This window comes from Pygocentrus nattereri, chromosome 2 (assembly GCF_015220715.1).
Source record: "Pygocentrus nattereri isolate fPygNat1 chromosome 2, fPygNat1.pri, whole genome shotgun sequence".
In the NCBI taxonomy this organism is placed as follows: domain Eukaryota; kingdom Metazoa; phylum Chordata; class Actinopteri; order Characiformes; family Serrasalmidae; genus Pygocentrus; species Pygocentrus nattereri.
In genome coordinates, this window is record NC_051212.1 from 17,404,294 (window position 1) to 17,416,698 (window position 12,405).

General features: G+C 41.4%; 2 protein-coding genes across 2 annotated transcripts in view; one reads left to right on the top strand and one right to left on the bottom strand.

Moving 5' to 3' along the window:
* Window positions 1–4,312: 4,312 nt before the first annotated feature.
* Window positions 4,313–9,990, top strand: pnp5a (purine nucleoside phosphorylase 5a). The gene is made up of 6 exons (XM_017719068.1): window positions 4,313–4,523; window positions 6,434–6,603; window positions 7,147–7,250; window positions 7,511–7,686; window positions 8,163–8,353; window positions 9,237–9,990. Exons 1-6 carry the CDS (start codon window positions 4,501–4,503, stop codon window positions 9,452–9,454), a joined length of 882 nt encoding a protein of 293 aa, XP_017574557.1. The 5' UTR covers window positions 4,313–4,500; the 3' UTR covers window positions 9,455–9,990.
* A 779-nt stretch (window positions 9,991–10,769) lies between these two features.
* Window positions 10,770–12,405, bottom strand: part of LOC108440274 (gastrula zinc finger protein XlCGF57.1-like) — a 3,150-nt gene continuing 1,514 nt past the window's right edge. Inside the window, exons 4-5 of the mRNA XM_017719065.2 lie at window positions 12,253–12,334; window positions 10,770–12,049 (exon numbers count right to left, since the gene is read on the bottom strand). Coding sequence (XP_017574554.1) covers window positions 10,878–12,049; window positions 12,253–12,334 — 1,254 coding nt within the window. The 3' untranslated portion in view covers window positions 10,770–10,877. The remainder of the gene's footprint in view (window positions 12,050–12,252; window positions 12,335–12,405) is intronic.

The window sequence follows — 12,405 nt, forward strand, 5'->3', positions numbered from 1 at the left end:
CAACCGATTCTACTGCCAGTGTTTGTCTATGAAGACTGAATGGCTATGCTTGATTTTATTCACCTGTTAGCAATAGGTGTGGCTGAAAAACCTGAACTCAATAAATGGGTGAGTTGTCCACATACTTTTGGCCATATAGTGTATCTCTACATATCTGTATATGTGGCTATGGACAAATTGATTGTAGGTACAATTTCTTTTAGAAGATTGGAATTTTCCAGAGCCCCATTTCCTTTAGAACTCTTTAGAATAAAATGTATTTGTTGTCAGCTTATTCAAAAACATAAGTGGAATATTTTGTACTATATTACTTCATAACCTGATTAACTGATTAAGCTCAAACAAGGGTTGATAATACGCTAATGTTATGGCTCCGGTGTGTTATGGCTGTCAAAATATAAAACTATACAGGGACTTTCCATGGCTGGAGTTGGGAAATGCTGTGATAAAGTACCAGAGGTCCTGATTTTCCATGTATTTCCAGTATATTCATTGTAAATAGTTGCTTTAACCCTCCCACTTAATGTTCTATGTGGTGCACTGTAAGCTAGTCAGTTTATTTGCTCACTGATAAGGTGAAAGTGGATGCCACATATGGTGGAAAAGGTCAGATCTGGTGCAGATAGGGGCAAAGTCAAACTGGAGATACAGTTTACTGTACAGATTGGCTGATTTTCTTACTGCTTCAGAAGCGCTGTGGGACTTGCAGTCACGCATGTGATCTTATAAAATTATGTTAGTTTCACAAGAATATGGGCCTTAATAATGCATTAATCAGATAATCAGATTAATTTGTTCCAACAGCAACAATATGCTTCACGAACCTTTATCCTATGTTACACATGCTTTGTGGATATTATTTCCATCTACATAAATCTTTTTTGTTAGTGATAAGTCTTGACTGCAGAAGCTCAACTCACTTTCTATTCCTGAATATTTTATTCATGCTTCTGTATTTTACCTTATTATTTCTGAATCAACATTTTCCTTTGGCTAGTTATACGTGAATTAGTGAACAACCCCTTCACACACTTGATGCATATTTTTAAGACCTACACTATAGAGACTTTCTTTTGTTTTAGTATGTTTGTATGTACTGCAACCTGTTAACTCACTGTTCACATGACATACAGCCTTGCCTCCTGCATGGTCCAACAGCTGTCTAAACCTTATCACCAAGACAAGGGAGCTCTGTCTACAATGCAAAGTCATACACTGGCCATTTTCCAATTTCTGAATTTATTTTCTCAGTTTATAGCTAAAAATACAATCTGGATCTATACTGATTCCCATCATCTTCATCTCTTCACTTCAGGTGCTGTTTGAATGGCCAGGAACCATGGCAATAGGAATTTGTTCACCATGACTGTTGTGAAAATTCTCAATAGATCTCTTTTTAAATAGATTTATAGGAATTGTTTTCAATACAGTTATTCATTGTTGTGCATGTGTATACTGTTGGCTCTATATGCAATAATAAGACATTCACTATGACGGTTTAAGCTAGTTTAATGATAGTCCATCATTTCTATGGCTGTTATCATTTGAAACTTTATTTTGTTGATATTAATCTTAGTTTGTGATTTGGGTTTGGTACTGAGTGTGGGCACTAAGAGGTGATGCTGATAAACTGTTGGATGTTCCACTTTGTACTGTTACTACACACAATGGCTATAGTAAAAATGATTTCTTACTAATTTACACATAAATATACACTTGACGTATTTTTGCAATCTTTCATTATCAGTTGTGTTAATTACCATAGTGCATAAAATGATTGTATTAGCCCTTCTGTTAATGCACACATCCACCCCTTATTTCAAGACTTATTGGTCAGTCGTAGGCTGGAGGTTAGGGATCTGGCCCTGTGACCGGAAGGTTGCCGGTTCGATCCCCAGGGCCGACAGTCCATGACTGAGGTGTCCTTGAGCAAGACACCTAACCCCCAACTGCTCCCCGGGCATCATGGATAGGGCTGCCCACCGCTCCGGGCAAGTGTGCTCACTGCCCCTTAGTGTGTGTGTATTCACTAGTGTGTATGTGGTGTTTCACTTCACGGATGGGTTAAATGCAGAGGTGGAATTTCCCCGGTTGTGGGATCAAAAAAAAAAAAAAGTATCACTTATAAACTGAGGTGCCAGGTTAAAAAAAAACGCTATATGCTAGGTGAGCCTGCACAATGAATGTGGATACAAAGTAGATGTACAATGTAAACTGTCCACTCAGTGTTTATTTCTTTAGCTTTTCATCTGTGATGAGAGTGGGACAAGCATGTCGTGTCTCTCTGCCTACAGAACATCACGGCCTTGGAAGTTCCTTGGGAAAGTCGTGATGACATAGATGAGAGAAGGTCACAACTGGTCTTGCACAAAAAGCTTAGTCACACTGGACACTGGAAACAGTTTTATTGATTTTTACTGATCTGTAATCTCCAAAGGAAAAGACAAACTTGTGACATGATAGCCCATCCCATTCTCACCATTGGACAGGCTGTAGGCGTGTTGGCCAGTTCTACAAAAAAAAATTCCTGAGCAGAGTGACTGATTTTCACACAATATGAGGGCGCTGACCCGTTCCCCAAAGCTTGGCCTTGGCTATAGAAAAACATTCCAGAAGAATTCAACCACAAAACAACACCTAGCGATAAGTAAGAGCCCCCAGTGAGAACGACACATGCTGTGTTTGTAAATATTGCACTTATCATGTCTACTAGGTCATGTTTGCTGTTGCATATGACGTGAAGCGCAAGAGTACTTGTGGTACTGAGAGTGGTTTTGTTTAGCAAACAGTGCACAGAGCAGCAAAGCTACCCAGATGTCCACATAAGATGACTGTCTGCACACACTTATTCTGATAAGTGAATGAAACAAGACTTGTGTCAGTGTAAATACAATATGTTCAGTCATTGCTTTAGTAACAGTACAAATTGAATGCATTGTGATGAAATAACTGTCCAATTTTACTGACAGTGCAAATTTAAAAGTTATATTTTGACTGATTAAATATTATGAGATCACGCTTCCAGATCACAATACACTGTATATACAAATACAATGTATGTTGATGATGATGTAATAAGTGTCCTAATTTTAAAGGTGGTCTGTGGCCAAGAGAGTATTGTGAGAGGATATAGAGTCGTGTAAGAAGATAGATGCTCATGAGAAGTCAGACAGGATTCTTTCCCATATGTGACTTGTATTAGGAGGCAAAAGATGAAAAGGGTCATAGCCTTTGATTCCAAAGAGTCAGGGATGTCCAAAGTGTAAACCCAGACCTCAAAATAGCACGCTGTGTTAGTGTAAATGTGGCTTGCATCAGTCATGTTCCAGACCGAAGCTGGTCAAACTATAGATGTATGAGAGCTAAAACAGAGTGACTGATATTTTCTTTTCATTTATAAACTTGAATTTTCTAACCCCCATAAATTACACAGTTTTGGTGATTCTGTTAATCTAATCTTTCTCAGGCTACTGTAACGGTGACATACATTATAGCCAGTAGCAAATATAGGTTATAGTTATATAAGCCTTAAAAACATTTTCTTTCCCACATTTTCTTCTATGCTCTTATACATGTTGTTATCATAGGCCAAAATACACTTGGAAACAACACATTCTAGGAGTTTGAACATGTATTCAGAAGACCTGCAGTCTTGGTCAGGATGTCAAGTTGTCAAGAATGCCAAGAACTTCAACTGGTTTTGGTAAGAAACATGAAGCCATCCCTTTCTGTGTCATTCTGCATTGTGTGCCATGTTGGGGCTTGGAAACAAATCACAAAACCCATGAGATAAAGTTTAACTGGTATAATAAACGCTCGTCACATGTGCTGTTTCATTAATTATATTTGCTAGTAATTGTAATCCACTCACTGAGTCCCGTGGTCCCACTCGTGGACCTGGTGTTGTGTCCACATGGGACATGACATCCACCAAAAACACTCACCACAGTCAGAATACTCAGGCTAAATATGTTTGTCCAGGTGAGAACAGGGCACTGTGTGTATCGCACTCTTTCACACGCTCCCATGACGTCTCCCAAAACTCTCAGGTGGGCTCTTCTTTCTGCTGATCTGGGTCCCTCATCCACTCATATGGCTTCTCAGCTGGTCTCAAATCAGTGTGAAAAGTACAGCTTCAGCTCAGGTTAGACGTTCCTTCTTTCATACACCCCAAAGTTGCCCGCCAGCGCCGGATGCTTTACGTCAGGAGGTGCTACGGTGTGCGCGTGCATTAGCGTCACTGATATGGGGCGGGGCAAACGAGTGGATATAAATACAGCGGCGTTCAGACTCGCTTTAGGAATGTCATAAGCAACTCCACAGGATTCAGCTGTGAAGCGTTTCCTAACCGGACGGGTCGGCTTGCGTTTGGGTTTCTCCCCGTTTTCTTTAAGTTTTAAATTATTATTTAATTATTCGTTTGGGTCAGTGAGCTTTCACTGAGGGCTGCTGTCACATCTACAGGTCTGTTACTTTCCTGTGAACGGAGAAAACCGAGAGATGTTTCCTGAAGGCAGTACTGGGTAAGAAACTCACTTTGTCTGAGTCTTTACTTTTTAGCACTTTAACAGTCATTCATTCATTCATTCATTCATTCATTCATTCATTCATTCATTCATTCTGAGGCGCTGCTTTCACTTTTGTTGCCTCAGTTGTGCACGTTTTGGGTCACGTGGCAAGGCTCGCGCAGTCTGGCGTCTGGAAGTGACGTGTATGTATGTATGTATGTATGTATGTATGTATGTATGTATGTATGTATGTATGTATGTATGTATGTATGTGTGTGTGTGTGTGTGTGTGTGTGTGTGTGTGTGTGTGTGCGCGCGTGTGTGTGTGTGTGTGTGTGTGTGTGTGTGTGTGTGTGTGTGTGTGTGTCCCCTGTGTATAACTTCCACTATAATTTGTATTCAGTCAAAGGGGAATTCCACCGATTTTTCTAAATTCAGAATCTGAGACGTAAAAACGTATTCAGAGTGGTTTGGTGTGAAATGGCTCACTGTAGAGAAACGTAACAACACAGTGGTGTTGATGCAAACCATAAGTGCAATGTCTACAACACAATTAGTCATTTTATATTCTATACAAACCCACCAGTGAACCTACATGAGTCTTCTAGGTTTTGTGATTTAATGATGGTAAAATAGTGAAAACTCTGACAAAAAGATTTATTTGGGGACTACTTTGCCTAAAACATCCTGCATGTCCCTCTTCTCCATGAATAGGTTTTTAAAAATCTAAGTGAACAGGGGTAGGGGGAAATCTTCCCAGAAGGGGTGGGGAACCGAGGGCATGATTGTCCTGATGACTCAGGTGTATTGGAGAAGGAAAATTGCCTAACCATGTAGGAATTCAGACCTCCAGGTACCCTGCCTCTGTTGTAGAGTATCCTTCTTTCTGACAGCTGCTCCACTGTTCTTTGCAATTTCAGTCCCTTCTGTAGTCTGTTTTGGCTTTCAGTGTGATTTATAGGGATTATTTTAAGAATACTAAAATAAGGTACCAATGCCACACATGCAGTATTGCATCCTCATTAGGCTGTAGGCAGTTTATTTTTGTCCGCCAGCATGAGGGGGCTCTTGCCCTAAATAGTTGAGAAAGCAGAGTTGATGGTGCGGACTGGATCAGGTTTCAGAATGGCCACATGTTCCTGGGATATTTTATAGGTTGTGACCTGCAGATACACTGTATGTATTCAGATGTTCCTTCTAACTAGTGAAATCAGTTACTTTAAACTGCACCCATTTCTGACACAAGCATTTCGGGCACACAGCTTTTGCGAGTAGAATGAGTCACTCTGTAGAGGTGTATGCCCCTCAGAATTGGACTGTGGAGCAGTGGAACTTTGTTGTCTGGAGTGAAGGAGCTCCATCCAATACTTTTGGGAGGAGTTAGTGATCCAGAACTAATCCTCCAACATCAGTACCTAAACTCACTAAAGCTCTTTGTGCCTGAATGTGATCAAATTCTCACAACAATGTTCTAGCATCTAGTGCAAATCTTTCTCCGAAGAGTAGAAGATGCAGGAAAGGGGACACAAATTCCCTATCAGTACACTTGATATCAGAAGAAAAGGAGAAAAGGTAGCTACAATTCTTTGGACGTATAGATGGGAGTGTCTAATTACATTAGATTATGCTTCATAATGTGTTAATGAAGCATGTTGTCGGTAGGTGGGGAGTATATAGAGTGGTCAAGTGTCTGACCTTTCTGGTTGGGGAGCAGGACTCAGTTATGACTTTAAAAATTTAGAAAATCTCATCACAACACAAATATCCATACATGGGTGAGGCAGAGAAAGGCCTGACTGTATGCAGGTCTACACAGGCTGAGCAGTTCTTCTGTTTCATTAGAAACGTGTGTTGGATTAGTTACACACTGGCATGTGAGCTCTTGGTCAATTACCAAACACCCTTGCCCTTCTCTCTCCATGCAGGTACAGTTATGAGGAGTGCAGTGCCACAGCTGACTGGCTGCTTACTCAGACTGCAGTGCGCCCCCTGGTGGGCATCGTTTGTGGTTCAGGCCTTGGGGGACTTGCTGACTTGCTGAAAGACCAAGTGGCCTTCAACTACAGAGATATCCCCAACTTTCCCCAGAGCACAGGTTAGTGTGTGGACATGTGAATATACATTTTCCATTTTTAGAATAATCAGCAGTGTTTGGTTTTAGTCTGACCATTTATTTAGCCTGTTCATTTGTTGCTCAGTGCCCTACAGCTGTGGCCAGCGTTTGTGTTTCACTGTCCCAGTGGAGAATTTCACAAAGCAGTTTTGAGTTAGCCAGACGAGCAAAAAGTCACAAGAGCCAAAGTTGGAGATCTTCCAGCTGACCTCAATTTAGTTAGCAAGCTGAGAAATCATGCCACCTGGATTAGAGAACCACACATTTATTTTGGTAGGGTTATAAATGCAGGAATAAAGTGATCTTCTGGAGTTCTGCGCTAAACATTCTGTTCGTCTTGAGTACAATAATCATCAAATTGTTTTAAAATACGAGTCAAATCTAAGCTGTCATGCCGATATTTAAGCAATGTGCCACTACCAATAAAATTTATCATGCATTCCTGATTTCTTTATTCTACTACCTGGTGTGTCCTCTTACATGGGAGCTTGCTCTCTCTTTCATTCATCCATTCATTCATAATAGTGCATGGTCATGCTGGGCGTCTGGTGTTTGGGACTCTAAAAGGGAGACCATGCGTTTGCATGCAAGGACGGTTCCATCTCTATGAAGGATATCCTATCCAAAAGGTACAAACATCCCATCATATTCCTATTCTTAAGCTTAGAAATCCCAGCTATACAGTACAGATCCTCAGTAGAGTGCATCAAATTCTGTTACTTCTTCGAAAGTAGCATTCGTGTGACACCACTATAAAGCCTAGAAGGCAAAAAATGATGTTTCACATCATTGGCCATCATAAAAGACTCTTATTATTTCTTTTAGAGCTGCTAGTGCTGATCTAAACCTTTCTTCCTATAGTAGTATAATGTATCTGGTCCTGTTATAGATCACGCTCCCCATGCGGATATTTAAGCTGATGGGTGTGGAGACTGTGATACTCACTAATGCGGCAGGAGGCTTGAATCAGGACTACAAGGTGGGAGACATCATGATCATCAAAGACCATCTAAACATGCCTGGATTTGCTGGCAACAACCCACTGGCTGGGCCTAATGATGAAAGGTGTGTTAACTTGTTAAAATGCAGTGTCTTACAAACTATTCTCCAAAGTTTTTTAAAGTTTTACAGTTTAAGCAAAGGTCAACTTTTACAGTACCCTGATAGTCTTTTAATGTAGGACTCTTCTTATGCAAGATCAGTGCTGTACCTTCATCCAATAACGTATATACTATCTTGCAAAACCTTTTACATCTGTTTGAATAAATGAGTAGGTCAGGATTGGTCACTGCTGTCAAACTGTTTGACATGTAACCAAGTGTAATAACCAAATCAGTGGTACCATCAAATGTTTATTTTACAGTATACAGGTTTTAATGCTGTCTCTGTATGCAAATTTAGCCCTACTCTACTCAACATTACAAAAAGTGTCACACCTGCTGGAATAAGCAGTTCAGCAGGTCAACAAAGGTTTACTGCATTCTGAACCTCTGCATCAGGCACTTTGTGTTTTAATAATAAAGCGTTTCTTTCTTCTCCAGGTTTGGCGTGCGGTTCCCCTGTATGTCTGATGCATACGACCGGGAGCTGCAGCAGTTGGCCGTGGATGTGGGTACCGAGCTGGGATACAGGGACTTCCTCAGAGAGGGAGTATACTGTGTGCTCGGTGGACCTTCGTTTGAGACCATCGCAGAGTGTCGCATGCTACACAAACTTGGAGCTGATGCTGTTGGTGAGAATCTTACTCTGTGGTACTGGACAGAATGCAATCAATGAAGTTTTTTTTTCTTTTTCTTCCCAGCAGCAGTTCTAGACCTACATTTTCAGGGCATGCATTGGTTTTATGTTTGTAGCCCCTGCAATAAGGGTTGAGGTTATGATTACTAGGGATACTCGTTTGAAGCCAAGGCTTTAAACTGACAAACTAAGCCAAGGTCACCAACTTGATTTACAAACTAAATAATTAATAATTATGATAAACTATTACTCTAAAATACTGAAGAATAAACCCTGAAATGTAAAGGAGTGACTCAAATCTTTATACATATTACATAACTGTTGTGGGGCAGTCGTGGGCTGGAGGTTGGGGATCTGGCCCTGTGACCGGAAGGTTGCCGGTTCGATCCCCAGGGCCACCTCCAGACTGAGGTGTCCTTGAGCAAGACACCTAACTCCCAGTTGCTCCCCGGGCGCTGTGGATAGGGCTGCCCACCGCTCCGGGCAAGTGTGTGCTCACTGCCCCCTAGTGTGTGTTCACTAGTGTGTGTATGTGGTGTTTCACTTCACGGATGGGTTAAATGCGGAGGTGGAATTTCCCCGGTTGTGGGATCAAAAAAGTATCTCTTAATCTTAATCTTAACCTTAACAATAGTGGATGCAAATCTAAAGCCACATCTTGCCCTGAAACTGCAGGTCTTTATCTGCTTCTGGCTTCTAGTAGATACACAAACCTGACTAGTTATTTGAAACTAGTAAGAAGCATTATTGAAAGTTTGGAGTACTAGCATCATTTTACAGTAACTTTTGTGTCTGTAGCCAAATCTCATGTACAACACTCACTATTCTTAATACACTTTGCCCAATTATGTACTTAATTGTCTGTTTTGCTCCATCAGGGATGAGCACAGTTCATGAGGTCATTGTGGCTCGTCACTGTGGCATGCGGGTATTTGCCCTGTCCCTGATAACTAATCAGGCAGTGATGGACTACGACAGTGAGGAGAAAGCCAATCACGAAGAAGTTCTCCAGACAGGCAAACAGAGGGCGGAACAGCTGGAGAGGCTTGTGTCCACCATGGTCACTCGTATAGAGTACAACAATAACTACTCTTAAATTCCAGTCAGGTCAGCTGAACTCCAAATGGTGTCCTCTAAACACCAAAGTAGAGCTGAGCAAATCAAAGATCAGAGCAGCACTTCTTTGGACAGTAGGCTACAGTGCTGTGGAACATTCAGACAATAATGACTAAGCCACTATGGCCATTAAGCAGTGCAAGAAAATCATGTCTGTCTTTGCTACGTTTAGTCCATTGCAGCATGTTTTGGTATGAGCGCAGTGTTCAGTTGAGTTTCTTGAATTTACTTATTTAATTCTATCTGAAATGCTCTGCAACACTACCAAGAAGCAACAGCTCTGGCCAGTAGAGATTAATGTACATTCCCTTACCAGGCAACGCCAAACGCCAGGCTGTAAAAATTATGTAAATGTCTTATTGTTACTGATCTTTTTACGTACATGTACTAATTTAAAAGTGAGAATTGTTTGTAAACTGTTGTTGGTCACTGTCCTAAAATGTACAGCATGTCATGGATTATTTGTCTTATTTGTATCTTTTTATCTAACATATTACTAAAGTTACTTATTTATTATCTGTGCCTCTGTCTCCTTTTATTGTGCAAATAACCCCTTGGAACTCAGTTATTAGGGCAAGATCACTACCCCTTCTTTCAAAATTAAAAAAAAAAAGTTGCTTCATTAACAGGCTACTAGTGCTACTAGTACCTGGCCCGTCATGTCTTCAGTGAAAGAGAAAGTTCAGCGACCTCGCTGCTGGGCTTAAGTTAAATTTAGGGCATCATTTGCTTTCAAAGAGGGATAGACAACTGTTTACCACCCGCCCCTAATTCTTTGGTGATACGAAGCTGAAGTCAGCTATTCTCCAGCTTCTTGTTCGAATTTTCCTGTTCCACTTTAAATGGTGCAGCAGTTATTCTGGCACTTCAGGCATCAATACTGCCAGACTATTTAAGGTGGAATGGGAAAGTTAGCTAGCTACTGAGACATTAGCATGCTATTAACAAACCAACCATAATACATTGAAACATTAAACTAAGATAATACAACAGTTGTGTTTTTTTTTTTTTTTTTTTTTTTAAACCCAGAAAATATTTATAGTAGTTGGTTTCTTTGTTCGCTCTTGCCGGTTTTTGTTTTTTCTCACAGCACTGTTTTGAGTGAGCCTATGAAACACTTTCAATGGGAGGGCCATACAGCCCCAACACTTCGCCCCACCCCTCCATCTCAACATAATTGGGACACCCTAACCCTAGACGTGAACGCACAAAACTGAGGGCTAAGTGGTAGGGGCAAAGGGTGAAATGGGATTGGGCCTAAATTACCATGAAAGAAAAATATGGACACAATGTGATTACATGTAAACAAATTTATCTTTAAAAATGGACAAGTTGTTATCAAATCAAATATATTCAAGCAGTGTAAAAAGTATATAGGGTAAAAATTTATCTCGCAGCTTCAGCTAAGGTTTTGCCCCAGAATGAGATGCCCGATAATGGTAATGAAGATGGCTGCTTTGGCAGAACGACTTGTTGCAGAAGTCACAGAGATATGGCTTTTCTCCTGTGTGTGTTCGCTTGTGCTTTCCCAGAGAGCTAGCCTGCGTAAAGCTCTTGCTGCAAATGTTACATACAAAGCTCTTCTCTCCAGTGTGAGTTAGCCTATGGGCCTTTAATGAGCCTTTGAGTGTGAATTTCTTTGGGCATAAATCACACTCAAATGGTTTAACTCCAGTGTGGGTCAGCAGGTGAGTTTTGAGGTGTGTTCCCCGGCGGAATCCCTTGCCGCAGTGCTCGCAGCAGAAAGCTTTCACTCCTGTGTGTAGCTGTTTGTGAGATTTATAGCTGTTGGCATGTACGAAGCTTTCACCACAGTCTTCGCAGTGAAACGGCTTTTCGCCCGTGTGCAGCCTCTCGTGCACTCTGAGGTTGCTCCTTTGGGCAAAGGTTTTGCCACAGTGCATACAAGTGTAGGGCTTTTCTCCAGTGTGGACTCGCTGATGGTAGTCCAGGTAGGATTTTGTAAGGAAACTGATGCCACACTGGGCACAAATGAATGCCTTCTTACCAGTATGGGTCCTCTCATGAGCTTTAAGGGTGCTCACCAAGGCAAAGGTCTTGCCACAGGTGGTGCACGTGAATGGTCTCTCATTAGTGTGGCTGGTCATATGTTTCTTCAAGTGATTGGGCAGGCGAAAAACCTTCTCACAAAGAGTACACACGTGCGGCTTGGCCACTCTGTGCTCTCTGAGGTGCACACGGAGGAGCCGTTTGCTGCCAAAACGTTCTCCGCAGTCCTTGCAAGCATGTGGTGTCTGTCCGCTGTGGAAGGTCTTCTGGTGTCTTTTCAGGTTGTTGAGGTAAGTGAACATCTTGTTACAGGCCTCACACTTAATTAGCTTCTGTGCTGATGTTTCCTTATGGGTGCTTGCTGAAGCCTTTCCTGCTCTCAGAGGTGTTCCCTGTGCGTGAGAAGCATTGTTTTCTTTTGTGCCAACGTTCAACTCTAATGACTGTGCTGAAATCTTGATTTCTAGTGTGTCGGAGCCGTTTGTTTGAGTGCAGTTTGGCTGCACACCATTCTCTTTACTGATGGGCTTCACAGCAGACTCTCCTTGATTATGTGCCACTTGCTCTGCAAATTCAGAAAAGGAATTCGCATTATGAAATTGAACAATTCCCAAAGACAGATATATCTACCTTCATAATGTACCACTGCTCCATTATCACAGGAGTTTATCTTTATTGAACAGCCAAAGAAAGTCAGACTTAAACCATTATAAACAGACCAAATGCTGACTTCATATTAAAACGTACTTTGAACTTCAGAATCCACACCTTTTTGCTCATGACGTTTCACTTGCTCCTTTTCATGGTCCAATTCAACCTTTAGCACTGGCTTCTGCTGAACAGGGGGAGCCTGCAAACAACACAGCAAAGCCTAGTCAAGCCTAATGCAAAATTAGTGTTCAAATGATGAGTGAGAAGGGT